The following is a 20,944-nucleotide window of genomic DNA, read 5'->3' on the forward strand; positions in this document are numbered from 1 at the left end:
GTGGTGGCCAAGAGGTTGGAGGTGGGAATAGAGTGGCACTCCGAGCAACATTCCGAACCACATCCCGAGCTCGGAGCGGCTCACCGCGCGCCAAGCTCTGTCTGTCAATTGCATGATGAATCAGACCCACCACATACAAAACTCTCTTGACCCTCGACCACCACTGTTACCCCACGAGCTCTCCTCTCTCGTCGCAGCTGCCGTTCTCCTCACGCAGATTGCATGGCGTCGAGCATCTCTCCAGGTCCCCACTACAACGAGCAGAAGGTGGAGATCCAGTCACTTCCCCGTCCCGTCTCCGCCGACTCTCGTTCTACTGCTATCGAATCTGCCCGTCTATGGCTCTCTCCCTCCACTGTCTTTTCCAAGGAGCACCTCTTCGGCGATGTTGATCCCAAGAAGGCCACGATCCCCCTCGCCGCATATTGCTTCATGACCGGTATCATGTACGAGCTTGCACTGCACCTACGCTAGTCGCGTGCTAATTAATTTTACATGTCAGCGATTCCATTTCCTTCACCGCTGTTTTCGTATGGTGTGGCTTCCAGACTGGTAACTCGGTGCAGGTGCGTGTGCTGCCTCCCTCGCTACGATAGCATCCTGACCAGGTTGTTTAGCTCGCCCTTGCCCTCGCGCGACTCTTCTCTGGTCCTCCTGGCCAGCGTGATACATCCTTCCATCTTCCTGACAGGCAGGCACTCACCTCTCTCATCACTTTCAATCTCGGCGCGTTCGTCGGTCGCCTCGGCGATCGCATGGGACCCATGTCCCGCGCATGGCTCATGCTCGGCACATTCATTCAGGCTCTGTTCACCATGGCGGCCGCACTCGCTGCGTGGAAGAGTGGTCAGGGTAGCGTTGCTGACTCGCGCGGCGATCCGGCATGGACGAACACTCTGACCTTTGTCGCCCTTGGCTTCATGAGTGCCAGCATTGGGCTGCAAGGAATCATGGGCAAGCGGGTGAACACACAGTTCACTACTACCGGTCAGTCCTCTCTCGCACATTCCATCACTTCGATTCGGTGACGGTTCGTCTTCAGTCGTGCTGACCACCGTATGGTGCGAGCTCATGGCGGACCCGAAACTATTCCAGCTCAATCGCTATGTGATCACTCGCGACCACAAGATCATCGCCATCGCCGCCGTATTCGTCGGCGGCTTCGTGGGTCGTGCTCTTGTCGACCAGATTGGTTCTGCTGGGGCTCTGGGTGTAGGCACCGGTTTCAGGACTCTCATCGCATTCTGGTGGATATTCGTTCCTGGGAAGCAGGACGGTCCAAAGATGAAGAAGCCGGCTGCAGCATAGAGCAACCGTACCTTATCTAGCATTTGACATACTGTACATTCAACAGTACTTGAGCTCCAGCAGCATACCTGTATGATATTACAAAGCTATTGAGTTGACTAGATACCCTCCTGGCTCCTAGAACCATCCGTCGTCATGGTGTTCTCGCTCCATTATCCTAGCAGTATGTTTGCATCAGAAAAAGTGTCGAAAGTCTGCAGCACTAGGTAGGCTTTGTAAGGAGGCGGGTCAGATTGGATCGCGGTGCAGCAGGCTGTAAAAGGCAAGCGAAGTGGAAAAAGTTTGCAAGTCAAAGTCCTCTCGACATACACCGCGGAAAATAAAGAATGATAATTTGAGGTTGTGCCCTATCTGTCCGAGTGATCAAGAAGCCGGGATTGAGAATTCAATAAGAAAGGTCCTGTCGACCTTCGAGTTTCCGAATGAGCAACCGTCAATTGACCGGAAGCTCGAGTCGACGTCGGCACGTGATCTTTATTTGAGGTTACGGAATACCTTGGGCGAAGTGCCGCCACCAAGCTCGGAGTGAGATTTTGGTAAGCCTGGAGTGTGATGGAGAGGTCATACTATCGATGACCCGGATGTGCCATAATATGGCACTTCTGGTCCCGCTACACACTACCTTGCCCAATTGTCTTCGGCACTTCAGAGACTGTTTCTGTAGCATATAGAACACTAAAGACTATTTTTTCGGATTTTTTTGACTAGCGTTGAACATTTTGGAGACATGCCGAGGTGTGGCACCAGCCAAATACATTCCGGCAATCCCGGATTTCATGGGACCCAAGTGGGCCACATTTAATTCTGAAACTTTTACAGTACTAAAATACAATGTATGAGAGCATCCCTGAATAATTTCGAGGCAATCAGTGTAGAGGATCAAACTGTAGAAAAAAGTATTGCACTTCTGGGCCATATGGCATATCCGGGTCACTGATAGTAATCACAACATTGTCATTGAGGATTGTGGCAGCAAGTCCAAGTACTTCCATAAGGACATACACTGTCTTGAGAAAAGGTCGGTTTGACTTTCACTTGAGATGCCTTATTACATGGGCCAGATATACCTGTTCATAGCTGGCAGTCCATTCTCGGCACCTGCATTAGACCCTGCCGGCTCTCAGTACAGAATGTAGAATGAATCACATTTATATCGTTCTAATACATACAGGTACCTGTAACGGCCATGCCGACGGAAGTCACGGAAGTAAGCAGAGACATCGTGGCCAGCATTGTATAACAATACTGCAGGTAGCTGGGCAAGGTGTTGTTCACCACTCACCAGTTCTTGTCAATTGTCAAAGTTATTGTTAACAACAGTCTGAGAGGATTGTAATACAATAACAACTTGTACAAAACAACTTATACTTAGCCAGACTTGAACCCTGGTCTTCCGGACACATAATTACATAATCACATGCCACACACACAATCTACCCACTGTTCCATTAGGCCATGCATTTTTTTTAGCCTCAATTCTATATAAGGCTACTGCCTTCTCTAATATACATATTAGAATCTTTTGTAATAACTACTATATCCTGTTGTTACTGTGGCTTCTAAGAGTTATTTGCCTACATTTTTCTATTTATTCCACTCTTCTAATAGCTTTATTAGATCTATAAATTTTGATATAACAGTTTTAATTTTGGATAATTCTATTGAGAAACCTCCAGAAACCTGAAAACCCCAGAAACCACCTTGAGTTGTTCAGCAACCCGGTTTCTCTCAAAGGAAGACTGTTGACAGCTGGCCGGGCTCTCGGGCACTTACATACATCACTGGCAGGCTTAGCGAGATGTGGCACCGATTGTACAAAATATCTGAAAAGTGAGCGAAGCACGGCCTCCCCGACTTCCTTGCAAAACTTTATTCTGAGGATTAAGGCTTATCAAACAAGTCACACTGAAGATATGAGAACTCAGAATATGCATGAAATGGGGGAAATATTGTTCTTACCGATCTCCCAGATACTTGGACAGGTACATAAGAGGCAGATATACTTCCAAAAGCAGCTGCTGCCACGATGGCTCGCGAAATATAAGCATGACAATCATCAACCAAAAAAGGTGGGTGCCGAGTCTCCCTCTTCCTCTCCCTCTCAAGTAATTACATAAGAGCTTGGAGAGACCTTGCTTGCTGGCAAGGTCTCTCAATGAACAGGCATGAGAATCTTGGTAGTAAGTCTGCCCTGCTTTTTACACAACCCGCACAAATGACGTCGGAGGTTTGTCGACGTTGGGACAGCACCAATAGCAGCTAACAGAGGACGGCCGGCCGGACACCGAGATTTCCTTCAGGGAGGGAAACCCCTTAAGTTTCCAAATTGAGGGGTTTCTGTGAGCGGCCTCAGAAACCCGAGGTTTTTTGAGGTTTTCGGGTTTCTGTGAGGTTTCTCAATAGAATTATCCTTTAATCTTATTTGAATATTTACTGAACTAAAAAAGAAATGCTTAATATTAGGCATTCAAAGACTTATTAACAGGGACCTCAATCACTGTTAGAAGCCACAGTAACAACAGGATATAGTAGTTATTACAAAAGATTCTAATATATATATTAGAGAAGGTAGTAAGTAGCCATATATAGAATTGAGGCTAAAAAAATGCATGGCCTAATGGATTAGTGGGTAGATTGTGTGTGTGGCATGTGATTATGTAATTATGTGTCCGGAAGACCAGGGTTCAAGCCTGACTGAGTATAAGTTGTTTTGTACAAGTTGTTATTGTATTACAATTCTCTTAGACTGTTGTTAACAATAACTTTGACAATTGACAAGAACTGGTGAGTGGTGAACAACACCTTGCCCAGCTACCTGCAGTATTGTTATACAATGCTGGCCACCACTGGTGAAGAATGTTCCCTCTTTCAAGGCATTTCGTCAGATGCAAAATCATCTTTGCTCACTGTGCGGTGTTACAACTTTACTACAAAAGTCATCATTGAGAAATCATTTCTATGTCAATGATCCCAGGGATATTATTAGTATGGTACATCCTGCCATCCTTTATTATTATTGTATATTTATGGAGTAATTGTAACTGCAGGACTTTGCCAATCCAGAAGTGGCGCCTTACATCAATATCTGGCCAGAGATCACAGATGGTCCAGTTTCAGAAACATGGCAGGCTGAGCATTGGAAAGAGGTCCCTTTGGATCTACTGACACCCACTGCATGCTCGACATCAGGTTCTAAGCAGTTCTATGTTAATGAATTAAATGAACTACAAGATGGTCGACTTGTAATCCTAATTATTTGGATGCAGCGACATAAAGAGCTTTATGCAGATTGTCGTTTAGTGTACATAATGCCTGATAAGGTATGTTGCTGTTCTTATCGAGATTACTGAATGCTTATACTTTCTTTGACTTTAACACAGAAACATCATGTTGATGAAACATCTGAAGTTATCAGTATTCCACTCACAGCATTTTGCTACAATTATTTTGACATACTAAGCAGAGGTCCTATCTCATTTATTGGTGAGTGGATTTTTTTTTCATAAAGCACTGTTCACTTATGTAAATTCATAGAGTCATGCCACACCTATGCTAGTAACATGCCAAATCCACTACGATAACTCGCAAAGGATGAAGACTTAATAACAGTCTTTATTCCGCTGTGGGCAGATGATGTTTCTGGTGCCCAATCTAAGCAATATCAAAAGCATGTGAATGTCTACATGGTCAATTCAAATCTTCCTGGTCGTCTACTTCAACAGGAGTATTTTGTCAAATTCGTGTCTACGTCACCACATGCCTCTGCACCAGAACAATTTGAAACTATAATGCCTCTTGTGCAGTATGTCTACATTGACTTATTATCAATATATGCTAATTTATGCTTCTCAGGGAGAGTCAAAAAAAACCAGTTTGGTGTTATAATGTGACTACTAATTGACATGCATGAGTCAGGTTAATTGTACCAGCATTACCTGCAGATAATCCATAGCAGGCTGAAGAAGCATCACATATTGGAATGAATGCCAACTGCAAGTGTCGACAATGTAAAACTGGAGGTTCTCATGAGGTTCAAGAGTCAGATGAAGGCTATCATGCCTTGCATGAGGTAAGCATTATTTGGGCAACGTGTTATTGTTGCTTATTTTTAATTTTTATAAAGCCTAGTGAATTACGAAATGTTACGGAAACTAGAGAGGCAGTAATTGAGCAACTGAAACTTGCTGCACTTGGAGTTGCACAGAAGGTTGCTGATCATCAAACTGCCACTGGAGTTAAAGACAAGATTGCACAACATTGGATTGAGCAGCTTATTAAGAAGGCTCGTGAAATCAAAGCTACAAAACCAGGTCGCTCATCTGAATCAATTTCAGATGAACTTGCAGAATGGCTTAAGTCAGAGACTGCACAGCCATTCAGTCCTCTTTTAACAATTTCAAGTATGTTTAATTGTTGAATTTTAGTTGGAGTGTGCCTAACTTCTTTTTAGCCCTTGATCCTACTCAAGATACACCAGTGGAACTCCTGCATACTATATTACTTGGTCTCATCAAATATTCATGGCATTCTCTTCACACCTCATGGACAGAGGCCAATCAAGATCTTTTTACTATGCGTCTTCAAGCCATAGATATTCAGGGTCTCGTTATTCCACCAATACGGGCATCATATATGATCCAGTACTGCAATGGTCTTATTGGCAAGTACTTCAAGACCATTATGCAGACAGCAACATTCCATGTGCATGACATTGCAACACCTGCTCAATTCAAGGTTACAAAAGTATTGGGAGAGCTTGGTGCTGTATTGTGGATACCAGAAATTGATAATATGGAGCAATATCTTGTGAGTAGAATCTTCACATTAACCTGCAGAATTTACAGTTTTTAGCATGATTTAGGAACCTTGATTGACAATGCACTGGATGCATTTGATGATCTAGATCCTGCTCAAATCCTTGTCAAGGGCAAGCTACATGTCTTGAAACACATCTTAGTTGACATACAACGATTCGGACCTGCAATACGCTTCTCTACTGAGATTTTCGAGTGCCTTAATGCAATCTTTTGCATGTGCTCAGTCCTTAGTAATCATCAGGCTCCTAGCCGTGATATTGCTCATAAATTTGCTGATATAGATCGAGTAAAACACATACTCAGTGGTGGATACTGGTTGCAGCATCAAGCACATGTTTAAGCTGGCAAGGATGTACAGTCGCTTCTCAAGCAGCAGCCTATTTTTCAATGTCACTTAGGTTGGACACCTGACAAGCCTTTCACTCCAGGTTCTGTAAAATTGTATCCTCAGAGCAAGCACAAGACATGTCATGCCTCAGAAATGCTGGCCTTTTCATCCAACAATATTGCTGAACTAGAACTGGCCCCAACATCATTGTGGAATGATGCAGTGTATGTCACAGCTCAATCTGAAGACATATGTAAAGTGGGTGCTTGGGTGGTTGCAATACCTTCAGTATGTTATTCCTTTAATCCAATCAAATAGATCTGACAAGAAAATTGATTACGATTCCTGAGGTACGAAGAAATCGTTCTTTATGAGATAGGGCTTTCGCCAGATTCTGGGGGACATGTCAAATCGCCCCTATGCATGAGAACGACTTTTTAATACAAATTTGTAGGCATGGGCTGCACCTAGTCCTGGGTTAGGTCTAGGGTTTGACTACAAACTTTGTAGTGCCTGTTCTTACTGTACTACAGCTTGCATACAGTCGGTCCTTCAAAGTGATTGTAGTAGAAACCAACGCGACTTGCACAAATAGTAATTAATAGAAGTGCCATAGCAGCCACAGAGAACCAATGCATCATAGTCAGTGAATTTATAGAAGCACATACTAATTCCAACACATAAAAAGCAGTACCATTGAAATCCTTGAAGGAAATGGAGCATAATGCTCTCTTAAACCAAGTAAATCTGAGTAAAAGTGGCTGAGATAGCTCAGTTTTAGATTAGAACGCTCAGGTGAAGTGCAGAAAAACTGTATAAATGCCAGAAAAATTTGAGAATGACTCTAAAATGAACATATAAACATGTTAGATAGGGCACCTTATTTTTGACATGCAGTGCACATTGAAGAAACAAGCAGAAATGAGAGAAAACTGAGAAATTGGATTGTAGCACTCCAGCATGTGATCATGATGTTTTGAGAGTAGCACCTTCAGATTCAGCTTGAAAATGCGGTCAGAATGCCTACCAGGTTTATCCAAATCCGAGCAGAATTGAGTGAACTACAAGCCTGGCAAGTTTGGCTACAAGTGTGGTAACAAGTGCTTGAAGCCGGTAGTGTCACGTGCCACCTGAGTCACGTTTCATACGGCGGGAAACGTGACCTGCCGGGCATGTGACGTGCACATGCTTGTGGCTGAAGACAAACATGCAGAATAAAATGCACAAAAATCGCAGAAATACCAGGAAAATTATGGCATGACCCTTTCATGACATTAGACTTGTAGAAATAACTAGACAATGTTGTAAACCATTGTAAAGTCCTTACAAATCCATACTAGATGGCATATTCGAATATTGTAAGGCCTTACAAACTAATACTAAAGGGTGTAATAGAATTCAAAAGATGGTATAATAAAGCATTGAAGCAGGGTTACTAAACACTACTAGACATACTAGGAGTCAATACAACACTTTGTAGGCTATTGTAAGCATCTTACAAAGTGACACTAGATGACATATCTCACTATTGTAGGATCATTATAAACATGTTCACTAGGACACTTACAAGAGATTACTAGAGACTATTGAAGGTTACTGAAGATTCTTACAAAGTGATGCCAGGTAACATTTCCGACTATTATAAGCTCATTACAAACTGATACTGTAGGATCTATCAGGAGCCAGTATTATAGGGTGTCGTTGACTTGCTGAACATTACTAGACAATATACCAAGAGTCAGTAGGCGACTTTGTACACTATTTAATAGTATGGCCCTTATCAACCCACACAACTTATCAATATATAGTGGGGACATTGTAGGACACTTAGTACACATTATTAAATGGCACACTAGGAGTTAGTAGAGAATACAATAACAATTTTTTGTATACATTGTTACAGGCACATTTGTAACAGTTTCTAGTGTCATTCTTTGTAGTGGTTTGTATATGCATGTTGTTCACATTTCTTGTAGTAATTCTTGTAGGCGCATTTGTAACAGTTTCTAGGGTCATTTTTTGTAGTGATTCTTATGTATTAAGAATCAGTAGATGAATTTGTAAACCACTGTAAGGCTCTTTAATCCTTGCAAAATGAATATTAATAACTTTTTAGTCATGTTTTTATATAGATTATATACAATGACATAGTAATATCATTTTGAAGCCATTTTTCAGCTGAATCTTTTAAAATGCATCCTAGCCACTTTTTAGTAATGTTTTTATATACTTTTCAGAAAATAACATAGTAATATCATTTTAAAGCTATATTTCAGCTGAATCTTTTAAAATGCATACTAGCCACTTTTCAGTAATTTTTTTGTATACTTTTTGCAAAATGACATAGTAATATCATTTTGAAACTATTTTTCAGCTCAGTCTTTTAAAATGCATACTAGTCACTTTTTAGTGATGTTTTTATATACTTTTTGCAAAATGACATAGTAATATCATTTTGAAGCCATTTTTCAGCTCAGTCTTTTAGAATTCATACTAGTAACTTTTTAGTTATGTTTTTGTACACTTTTTGCAAAACAACATAGTAGTATTATTTTAAAGCAATTTTGAAAGTTATTTTTAGGAGAGGTGTACTAACAATTTTTAGTAATATTCTTATATAGTTTTGATAACAGAACAGAGTAATATCATCTTAAAGCCATGTTTTAGATAGTCATACTTTGAGATACTTAGTAAGATGTTAGACTATTATCAGACAGCGACAAATAAATTATTATCTATATTGTACTAAATTATCAACTGATATTAAATTGTATGAAAAAAAGTTGTCTCATACTCTAATACACTATTATAAGATTTTTATAAACTACAATCAGATGACATTTTATAAGTAAGTCAAAAGTGTAATATTGTTAGAAGCTTACTAGATATTACTAAGCAATATACCAGTTATTGAATAACATTATAGACCATTAAAATCCTCTTATTTAAAAAGCACTAGCATTTTCTTGTAACTTTTTTATATAGACATATAGATGACATGCTAAACTATTGCAGAACTGTTACTAAATATTTCTAAGTGAAATATTAGACAAATAGCATACTAAAACATTGTAATGCAGTTGTTAATGATAACTGAAGTATCTAAATAATATTATAAGTGATTTTAATGCTTTATTTCTTTTTAGTATCTGTATAAAATGAATTTTTACATAAATGTAGTTGAAATAAAAACAGAGTTTCAGAGCTTCAAAAAATTACGATTCCTGAGGTACGAATGAATCGTTCTTATACAGGATGAGCCCTAGAGGGCGCTTATACTGTCACGACATTTTTCCCAAATCGTGGGAATGGTTTTTGACTACAAATTTTGTATGCGTCATCTAGGGTTAGGGCTGAGTTTGTAGGAATGCCACAAGGGTTAGGGTTAAGCTCCATCTACAGATGTTCTATCAGCTACTTACTCAACTACAATGTAACTATAGGCGGACATTCAAAAAAAGTTGTATTGAAAACCAACGCGACTTGTACAAAGCACTGTCAACAGATGAGTGGCTGAAGCACCTAGATTAGATAAACGATAGTGCTCAGGTGTCTCAGTGCTTTCCCTGTTGCAGTTGACCTTAAACATGTATTTTTTTGGGCAGTTTTAGTTGTATTACTCACAATTTTTGTACTAAATAACATGGTGCAGAGGTTCTCTTAAACAAATCCTACAATTCCTGATCGGAAAACTTGCTTTAGTTTCACAGATGCATATACTATACATTTTCGACCAACCTCACAGGTCATATGTGACAAGGCCAGTGGCCTGCCGGATTTTGAACATGTGTTATAAGCAGCAGCCACCGGCTACAGAACAGCTACATCCCACAGCTACATGATTGTTGCACTTGCTGTATGCCAGCACCTCCGATGCCACTACCTCACCACCTTGCCACTATGTTACATCCTGTCCTTGGTTACACCTGGCCCTGCCAGTTGGCCGGTTTGGATCCTTGAGGTCACAGGTCACACCCTTCACTGTGTTGATCAAAAATGTATAGTAAGATGTTCCGGTGTGCAGACCATCATATTAGTACTCACGGAAATCTCTCTACCATTCATCTCATTGTTGATGTGATTTGACACTTGGGTCACATTATGCAGTGGTACGACTGTCATCAGTTAACATACTGTAATATAAAATAAATTAAACTGGGTCAGTCTGAGAAAAGAAGTAAGAACAATGAATACAGAGACACACTGGACAATCCATAGGTCTACATTGACCTATATTATATCATAAACATGAGAAGATGGTCAAACCTACAATCCATGCTCAGATAAATGCAGTAAAGAGAGTTTGGGGTCAGGAAGAGGAGGAGAGCTAGGAGGATGAAGAACTCACCTAAATGGACAACCTGGGGCTTGATCTGCTGCTATTCCAATGTATAATGATGGGCAAGGAAGCCGTTCTAAAGTACAGCCCTTGGTTGGAAGCCTAGAGTATAATTTTGATTTAATTGGCTGGCTCACAGAAAATAAGTGAGACCAGTGAATACAGGGACACACCGGACAATCCAGAGGTCTATATTTATCTACATTATCCCTAAAACATGGGAAGAAGGTCAAATCTACAATCCAGGCTCAGATAAATGCAGTAAAGAGAGTTTGGGGTCAGGAGGAGAAGGAAAGCTAGGAGGATGAAGAACTCACCTAAATGAACAACCTGGGGCTTGATCTGCTGCTATTCCAATGTATAATGATGGGCAAGAAAGCCGTTCTAAAGTACAGCCCTTGGTTGGAAGCCTAGAATATAATTTTGATTTAATTGTCTGGCTCAGAGAGAATAAGTGAGAACAATGAATACAGGGACACACCGGACAATCCAGAGGGCTGTATTCATCTTCGTTATCCCCAAAACATGGAAAGAAGGTCAAATCTACAATCCATGTCAGATAAATGCTGTAAAGAGAGTTTGAAGTCAGGAAGAGAAGAAAGGCTAGGAGGATGAAGAACTCACCTAAATGGACAAACTCAGGCTTGATCTGCTGCTATTCCAATGTACAATGATGGGTAAAAAAGCTGTTCTAAAGTGCAGCTGCCAGTGGAGACCCCAGAATATTATCTGTGATTATTACATTCTGTATATATTGACTTGACCACTACAAAGTATCTACAACGGTCAACATTTTCTACTTGCTACCCTATCTACTCGCTGGAACTTACAGAGCAAATGTTCTGTCATAATTGGATCAAATCCAATAAGTCTCTTCTGTTCAACAGTAAGATGAGCATCCAAAAATGAGTATGCCATCTTAAATGCCTCTTCAACTTCTTCCACGCTAGATCCTGCAGATGTCAATGAACAAAGAGATAGACCGAAAATAGCACCCTTCTCCACATGAGCAACCACCTTGGCCATCTCATTGACGTCTGGCATTCTGACCTTGCCTGCATAGCAAAGATCAGCTGCCAAGAGCAGACAGATTAAACTGCCCATCTGCGGTAGAATCTTCTTGTGATCAGTTCGCATAGACCTAGTCGCCCAGGTGTAAAATTGGGTGAAGCCAATCTGGCCATCTTTACCCTCCATCTCCAAAAATCTGTGAAAGTATTCCTCTACAATAAAGTAGTCGTGAGCGTGCTTTGGATCACGACCACTAATACAGGAACCATATGCGGTCTTGTCACAGAGATAGCCTTTGCAAATATTGCCAGATGAATCATGAGGACAAGAGAGAAGCATCTCCTCCCACGCGGCTTCTGTGGGAAAATAGGTTGGCTTCTCTTGAACAATGGGACAACCAAAGGTGATTCCATGGAATATACAAGCACTTGCAAATGCACCAGGCTTATCGATATTGTCTGGGTGAAGTGGTCCATCAAGTCCACTGACACATGACTTGCTTGGTGTGCACTCGCGGAAGGGAAGACACTTGTCAAGCTGTTAGAGTACAAGCAATTGGATTCTAGTGGAAGGAAATGCTGTTGTAGAATCCACCAGAGGAATCAGCTCCAACACAAAGTCAAGAAGGCTTTGAAGTCCCTGGTGAGTTGGAATCTGAGAGGTGGATGCAGTTCCAGAAGGAATGGAAGTCGCTACTGGTGTAGGGGCAGTGGGTTTACCACCAGGGTATGAAATGAGCTCCAGGGCCTTCTTCACCAAATCTCCTATGTGTTCCAACAAAGAATGTTCCTTGGACTCCAGGCTAGCAAGTGGCAGGCTGGAGAGCTTGTCAAAGATTGTATCCAGCATATTAGGGCGTAGGGAGTGTGGACGCAATCCTTTGAAAGAAGGACCCAAGACCTTCACCTTGATTTTAGAATATATGCGCCATACGCCTTGAAGGAGTAAAACATTCTCAGAATGAAATGTCTGTATGATCCGAGTCACGAAGACACCTTGCATCATCGAGATATCATTTGGATAACCAAGCCAACTGCATAGGACTGAGTGCAGTGTGCTGAGAACATGAGTCTCCAGCATCACCATTAAGAGCATTGGTAACAGGCAGCTTCCAAGGTTGAATCGACTTTGGAAGACCAGGAAGATAAGTCGAGGGATTTAGTGTGTTACTGGAGCGGCGAGAAATCTCGAAGTGCTGGTAGATCTTGATAGTAAGAGAGGTAAACCAATCGGATGAGGTTACAAGTTTCCTTGCATGAAGAGGTTCAAAGAGTTCCTGACAACGCTGGAGACAGATGACGTTCAGCCAATGCCAGGCAACACCATTAGACAGCATGATCTGCTTCTGCGCAAGAATGTTCTCCAATGAGATGACTTTGCCTTTGATAGAGAGAACCTCCATTGACTCCCATATTTGAGAGATGGAAACTGCAAACTGAGCATTGGGATGCTGCTGACCATTGAACTTGTTAAGGAAACGAGTGAGCTTTTGCTGAGCAGTGACATATTTTTGATGAGACTGCTGTTGAATGCCTTGGAGAATATTACTGAATTCTGAATGAGATGCCTTGATGTTCCGCTTTTTGAAGAGTGAGAGCACTGCCGTATGAACTATAAACAAATAAGCAAAATAACATTATATTAATCTAGTCAAAAGACGCACCGGTGTCATCAATGTCTGAATCATTTTCACTTTCTGTCACTTGGTCACTATTCATTGGATCTACTGCAGGCATAAGTTGAATGAAAAATAAATAAATACATTAAACATACCTTGCTCTCTCTCTTCTACAGATTCATCATAAACATAAAAAGATGCCAAGACTTTGCGTGAAGGTTGTTTCTTCTTTCGAGTCTGAGGTGTCTGTTCAGTGTTCCTAGGCTCTTGATCATAGTTGTCTTCATCATTGTCATCCTTGTCAGGCTCATAGCCATCAGAAATATGCTGCTCAATGTCTGAGTGGAATATAAATTTAGTATTGTATACAAGGTGTTCAGATATATAAACACTAATGAGACGATACACCTGACTTTCCACCAAGGTGACTGCTACGCCTTACACCCTTCTGTGCACCAGACAAATCTACATCCATTCCATCATCACCATTATCACAGCCACCACCAACGAGGCCCAAGTATTCTTGCTCGTTGTCTGTGTCTGAGGATTCATGTCTAGTGGCCAAACACTTGCTGCGACACTTAGTCTTGGTCGATAAATCGATTGTCCGAGTACGCCCGATAGTTTTCAGTGTATCTTGTAACCCAACCTCTGAAAACCAGTATTAGATATAAGCAGAAACAATAAAAGTAAAGCATACCAGTTGCATAACCCTTGCGCATCTTCTTTGGTTGTTCGAGGACGCTTCTTGAAATTTTCTACAATCGCAAACAAATTAGAACGTAATGCAGAAATGAGTGATATCAATACAGACTCTTAGGTACTACAGAACAGCAATCAGTCACTAATACTTGAGTTCAAACAAAAAAAACGTACAAGGTCGACCACTTGGCTTAGCAGGCACGATGACTGCTTCAATATCACCAGTTGCTGCGGGCTCCTCATCAGAGTCAGAGTCACTACCAGCCCCTCCCTTCTTCTTTTCAGCAAGATAAGGAATAAATGCAGCTCGAGTCTTCGCTAGATGGTCCCAAGACTTCACCGCATCAGCGCGAGTAGTTTCAAAAGTCTCCAAGTATGCAGTAGAACCAGGACCAAGCTCCCAAGGGCCAGGCGTAACATGTTCGCCATCAACCTCCATCCAGGAACTTGTTAACGTCCATCTTCGCCTTAAGCATGGAAGGCACCTGACGAAGAAGAAAATGCGCGTACTGGGCAATGCCTCTTGTATAAAAGTGAAAAAAGGCTTTGCGATCACTCAATGCCAAGCCGTCGGTTGCCCAGTTGGCCTCATTCATATAGACGATGTCCGTATTGTCATAACTATACATCACTTAGCAAAACATAAAGAAAGCAGAAAATATATATATATACTCACTGCGGGTCGATCATTTCGGGCCGTAAAGTCAGCAGCTTGTGATCAGGCATGGCTGCAAGTCCAAGAAGAGCATGATCCTCCATCTGACTCTTTGGAGGATAGTTGATAAATGCCACTCGGTAAGAATCACCGGAAGGGTTGGAAGAAGTAGGAGGAGTGCCACCATGATGGCGTACACCTCCAAAGCAAAGCAAAGGAATATTGCCCATTTCCACAAAGATTCCAATGTCAAATAAGCAGAAGATGTCAGGATAGTCATCAGGGCCAAGATCAGAAGCCCCAATCATAACCGTGTAAGCACCAGGCCAGTCACCTTTATCGATGTGATTGCCCGCAAATTTTCCAAGATCTTCTTGGAAGTTGCTCTCTATGATTCTTATTAATATGCATGAGCATTAAAGAAGAAAAGATAATGCACCTGCATACTCGTCCTCATTTTTTGTGGACGAAATATTCAACTGCACAGTCGGATAAGTATAGTTATAAATATCTGAGCTGTCATCGGCCCCCAATGGTGGCAAATTCTTTACATCGGCATTGCGTTTCAACACCTCTGATACCTCTGGAGGTCCAGTCTCAAGACACTGTATGGCAACTTTAGTAGCTGCCTTCACTACGATTAATATGCTGCATGCTTTAGTATGATTAAGAACGCACCTGTACAGCCCTTTTACGCATCTGCTGATGTGGTGTCAACACGTCACCGTATACTTTAGCACCAGGAGAGGGAGATGCAAGGTTACGAGGAAGGATTGGCCCAAGGTATAGCAACACTTGGAAGTTGACACGTGAATGGCATTTGGATCACATTCCCATTGGATACCTCCAGTATAGCTATCACCAAGCTTGACAATATGATCAACTATTCTACTCGATCTACTTTACGTTGTTACTCAAAATCACTGACCTTGACAGCCTTATCAGCTGTACACAATTCTTTCGGGCCAAGAAGCTCATCACGAGAGTCGATAATTGCATTGATAAGTTCCTTCCGTATCTTGTAACTGCAAATGAAATCAATCACGTGAGCATATTATCGGAAAATTAAAGGCTTACAAACCTGGGCACATACCACGCCTGAATTACATCATCTACCAGTTGTCCAGATCCCCACATATCTCTAGCAAACACAGAATCTCCAGGCTTCATCTCAACATAGCCTGATATAACAGAATCAGAAGAGCAAAGGAACAATGGAAACATTTACGCACCAGCCAATCGAGCCTGCTCAGCTGTCAACCCTGGCAACTGCTGTCTCCCAGCCCAATCGAATAACTTTTCCATCACCTCTACATGCATATCCTGGACATATACGTACACCATCCCAACTTCAGAAAAGGGGTTCTTGGGATGGTCGTTCACCACAAAGAGGTGAGGATGCATCTCCTGTCAGTTAGGAACATTCACAAGTTCACTGGGGTGCACAAGTGGACCAGTAATAGGGTCTGTAATCCTCAGCTGGGTCAAAGACTGCAGCAATGAAGTGAAACAATGGCAACTCACCGAGAGAAGACATTGTTGATGCTAGCGTTCTGCAGTCATGGAATTTAAGGTCAGTATTCAATGGAATCAGAAGCATAACGACAAGATTCACTCACCAGATGTAAAGAAGCACTCTACAGGACCGATAGAAGGCCAATATCAATGGAGGTTCAGGAGGGAAAGACTTTGTGTCAAGTTTGCGAGTGTGGGTGCCACGTTCGAGAGGTAGCGGAGACTGCAGATGAGCGGACAACGAAAAAAGTGTCGATGTGATCCAGAAAATTGAGCGCATCGACACTTTTTTCATTCTCAGCGCTCTGGTGGCTGAGGAAATTACCGAATTGGGATAAATATTGGAGCGGAGCTATAATTTAAGGTGACTGGAAAAGCGCCTGTCAACCGTGCGAAATCCTCTAAGTCCCTACACCGGCCTCCTGCTCCTGCAGTCCCTCAGTTCTCCTCCACCCCGCGCCACTATTCGGAGGATGTCCCAAGCAAGAGGATACGCCAGAGATATTGGACGACACCCTCACGTGAATCACGGAGTTTTGGTGTGTAGTTCGCACCATCTCATGCAGATCTCAACTGACTAACCTCCCTCGTGCTTCCACCACCTGGCGCAATGGAACGCGAGGTGTGCCCTGCAAGAGGGCATGCAGGACAACTTGGACGACACCCCCGCATCAAAAGTGGGGGCTGTTTTCATCATCATCATCGTGCAACGTGCAGCCCAGACCCACCACCACCCCTCCGCCTCCCTTGTGTTTCCACCACTCTGCGCGATGGAATGCACACCATGCCCTTCAAGAGGGTATGCAGGATGACTCGGATCACATCCTCACTTCAAGAGCGGGGGCCAGGTTCGTCGTCGTCATCGTGCGACGCGTGGCCCGACTTACCACCGCCCCTCCGCCTCCCTTGTGTTTTCACTGCCCCGTGCGGTGGAATGCATGCCATGCCCTTCAAGAGGGCATGCAGGATGACTCGGACCACACCCCTGCATCAAGAGCAGGGGTCGCATTCATCGTCGTCATCGTGCGATGCATGGCCCAGACCCACCACCACCTCTCCTCCTCCCTCGTGCTTCCACTGCCCTGTGCGGTGGAACGCATGCCATACCCTGCAAGAGGGCATGGAGGAGGACACTGATAATGCCCCTGCTTCAAGTGCGGGGGTGTCTTTTGCAAACGGAGGCCATGCCCTGCAAGAGGGCATGCTGGACGACACAAACGATGCCCCCGCTTCAAGTGCGGGGGCCACGTTTGTCATCATCGCGCAACACGCAGCCCCACCTCCTCCCTCCTCTCTGACCTCCCTCGCACGATTGCCACCCACAACCTCTGAACAGAGGCCATGCCCTGCAAGAGGGCATGGAGAATGACACCGATGACACCCCCACTTCAAGAGCGGGAGTGCTTTTTGTCCTCGTCATTGCGTGACGCATGGCCCCACCTCCTCCCTCTTCTCTGACCTCCCTCACGTGTCCGCTGCCCACATCCTCCAAATGGAGGCCATGCCCTGCAAGAGGGCATGGAGGATGACACCCAGGATGCCCCCGCTTCAAGAGTGGAGGCCACGTTCATTGTCATCATCATCGTCATTGTGGGACAAGTAGCTGTAGCACTCCGTAGCACCATGCACCTATTTGTGAATTGTTAATGTAGCTAATGTGATTTTTCCAGATTAGTACCATCATCTTCCCAACCTTCCTTGTGCATCCATGGCCCTTCTTGTGATTCAACCTGTTTTGTATGGTATCATAGCTTATTTAAGCATATCATAGGACATGCATAGCACACCCGTACTCCTTACATATTTACCATGAAGCTCTCACCAAGGCTAATTGTACTCCTTACATATTTACCATGAAGCTCTCACCAAGGCTAATTGTTCTTGTTCATTGGAGCTTCCATGTTCACTCCTCAATTTTAACGCTCCACAGTGCAATGGACAACATGGATGTTCCCCCCCCTGATCTGGTACGTCCTTTTCATTATCATACACTGCCAATAATCACGAGGCAACTTCACTAATTATACTTCACAAGACCATCCCTCTTTTAGGGACAAGAGTCATGCGATGACTTGGTTAATTTGGCACACGACTGTCCCTCTTTCAGAGATGAGTGTCGTGCAACACATGACTCGGCAGATTTTCCCCAACGATATTCATTTAGTAGCATCTCATGCTATTTGTACTAAGATTGTGATACTCTAAATCTGTGGAGTCACAGGGTCCGATATGTCTAGTCTGGATGTAGATGATCCTATGGCCTCTATCGAAGATTCTACATGGCGTCGCTTTCCATGGTCATCCTCCTCCTCCATATCTGCATCAGAATCAGAATCATAGCCGATCTTACATTTGACTGTACGAGTCGGTAACAACTGTGGATGGACAATATGCTCCACTAAAATCTGGTTGAAATCCTACGGTATGTTGACTTCAGTTATAGTGATCTGTATCTTGAAATAGCATACCACTCACCGATTGTACCCTTCGATCCAGTATACAAATTGATCTCAACTTGTGCAAGAATCGATACTTCCCTTTAGATATAGGCACTGCACAAAAGGACACCTGCAGTTCAACCATATGACCTATCTGAATTGCAGCGGGTTGTATTGGGAGTGTATGACTAGATAGGTCATTAGCCTTATATGTTGATGCCATTTCATCCCTCACCTTTTGCCGTGCTCATTTAGAGCGCTCCTTTCATAATAAAGCACCTTGTTGTCAGTCGTATGAATGTAACCTTCAATCTGGTTTTTCAAGATTCCAAATGGGTCAATCTCAACATCAAATTCTATTGTCTCCTCTCCCACAGCATCCTTGGGCGAAGAGAAGTATCGGTTGGAGAAGTCGAGGAGTACTTCATTCTGAATGCATCGCGGTGTCCAGGGTGTAAGTGTCGCTCCGTTCACCCTCTCTAACATGAGCTGATGAAGGTTGATTATAGCTTTAATACCATCATCAAAAGACTTTGCACCAAGCCCCGCAAGTGATATAGATTGTTTGGCAGAGATAATATGTGTCAGCAGTCTAGTCATTTTTGTTGGTGAGAAAGAACTTATGAAATTCTAATTAGGCTCACTGATTGCGTCGGGTTACAGGTGGTAGCATCCTCTCCCATACGTATCCCTGGATGTAAAGAACCATCTCATCATGTATATTTGCAGTCACCGAATCATAGGGTCACGTAAAATCGACACGTTCACCCACACGAGGACTGAATGTTTCGGTGCATATCCTAGGGCGTTCGGGCTAAAGGTTGTAAGTAACATCAGTTCTAAGTTACTTCATAGCTTTGCTGATGCTCATTACTTACGTCTGCCATAAACACTAACTGCTGGCTTTCTCTGCCTCTCTTCGACCAACTTGTCATCATTGCAATCAAAAACTCACCTATAAGACATGTCAGTGGTACTTTTTGGAAGACAAGCAATTAACTGACAATATTGTTCTCGCTTTTCCAGCATAAGTTGGATAGTCATCCTGCAACAGTGTCGTTTGAGATGGTTCAAGGTTGATATTCGATTTGCATCTTTAGTATATGAAGATTTACCTCATAACCATCTAGGCATTAGGACATCCGCAGAAGTGTGTTCTAGACACAGTTCACATCAGATTCACCCTATCATTTGTGCCTCACAACTGTGAAATTCTTTTTTTTGGATCCTGATTTCCATCATAGTTAACCGGAACTGTCGCACAGCTGAGCAGATCAGTAAGGTTCAACTTAGTAAGGTTCTAAACATCCTTACATCATATTGTAACTGCCATCTCTGAGAAGTTGACATTAAAGTTTAAACTAGATGGTGCGTTCAGCTGTATGCATATATTCTGACGAGCATTGGCCATATGGCTAACGTCAGATAACATTATCAACTAGATTGGATCTGATGACTTGACATGACACATTCTATCTTATGACCTGACGTGACTTCCTTTCTCTCAATCGTTTCCGATGGAACATGTCCATGCTGTCCTCGTTGCTTTATAATCTGTTCACGATAATAAAGGTGAGTAGATTATGGTTACTCATCTTACAACCTTCATTACTTGTGGTTACATTGTTGAGCTTAATTATTGATAAAAACCTTGACAGGACATGAGTAGAAGGATAGCATAAGCAATTTGCTCATAGCTTATTGTTTGATTTTTAAGTAATTGGACCCTTTATCCAAGCATGTGGATGGTGGAGTTGATTGGTAAGGGACACTGTCATCACATGCTGATGGAATTGTTGGATCATTCCAAAGGTCAGGGGATGCCTGTGTCTCGGAACTCCGGCAATATCCCATTCCATTCGTCTCATAGCATAAGAGTAGACTCGTTGATTTTGTGAAGCGTGTAGTCGCCTAGAATTTCTCCTCAACCATGCCTACTCCCCGTCGAGGCACACATGCATGCGCATACTACTTTCCTATACTTATCTGATGCATAGACTTATGACATGCTTCTGTCAGATCACATCGCAGTAGAGGTGGCTCTCGCAAGACTCCAAAGTCGAAAGTGGTGATCTCTGGAGATTCCGAGTGCGTATGAAATATTCACATTATGCTGTGTAATGTTGATGATAGTGATTATGCTTGTTTAATAATGAAGTATCGAAATTATCAACCCTCCTCCTCAAACTGAGCAGTACGTCTACCATCTTTAT

General features: G+C 42.8%; 3 protein-coding genes across 3 annotated transcripts; 2 read left to right on the plus strand and 1 right to left on the minus strand.

Moving 5' to 3' along the window:
* Nucleotides 1–222: 222 nt before the first annotated feature.
* On the plus strand, nt 223–1,308 carry SCP_1103640 (hypothetical protein; the record flags this gene model as incomplete). Its single annotated transcript, XM_027762799.1, has 4 exons — nt 223–446; nt 503–566; nt 618–987; nt 1,043–1,308. The coding sequence occupies 4 exons, from the start codon at nt 223–225 to the stop codon at nt 1,306–1,308; spliced, it is 924 nt and encodes a 307-aa protein (XP_027618600.1).
* An 11,507-nt stretch (nt 1,309–12,815) lies between these two features.
* On the minus strand, nt 12,816–16,182 carry SCP_1103650 (predicted protein; the record flags this gene model as incomplete). The annotated part of the gene is made up of 13 exons (XM_027762800.1): nt 12,816–13,414; nt 13,467–13,526; nt 13,577–13,759; nt 14,236–14,244; nt 14,298–14,590; nt 14,634–14,744; nt 14,800–15,166; nt 15,218–15,407; nt 15,457–15,572; nt 15,623–15,644; nt 15,707–15,803; nt 15,860–15,959; nt 16,011–16,182. 13 exons carry the CDS (start codon nt 16,180–16,182, stop codon nt 12,816–12,818), a joined length of 2,319 nt encoding a protein of 772 aa, XP_027618601.1.
* Nucleotides 16,183–17,236: 1,054 nt separating this feature from the next.
* On the plus strand, nt 17,237–17,662 carry SCP_1103660 (hypothetical protein; the record flags this gene model as incomplete). Its single annotated transcript, XM_027762801.1, has 1 exon — nt 17,237–17,662. One exon carries the CDS (start codon nt 17,237–17,239, stop codon nt 17,660–17,662), a length of 426 nt encoding a protein of 141 aa, XP_027618602.1.
* Nucleotides 17,663–20,944: the final 3,282 nt, after the last annotated feature.

This window comes from Sparassis crispa, assembly GCF_003851025.1.
Source record: "Sparassis crispa DNA, contig_000011F, whole genome shotgun sequence".
Taxonomy (NCBI): Eukaryota; Fungi; Basidiomycota; class Agaricomycetes; order Polyporales; family Sparassidaceae; genus Sparassis; species Sparassis crispa.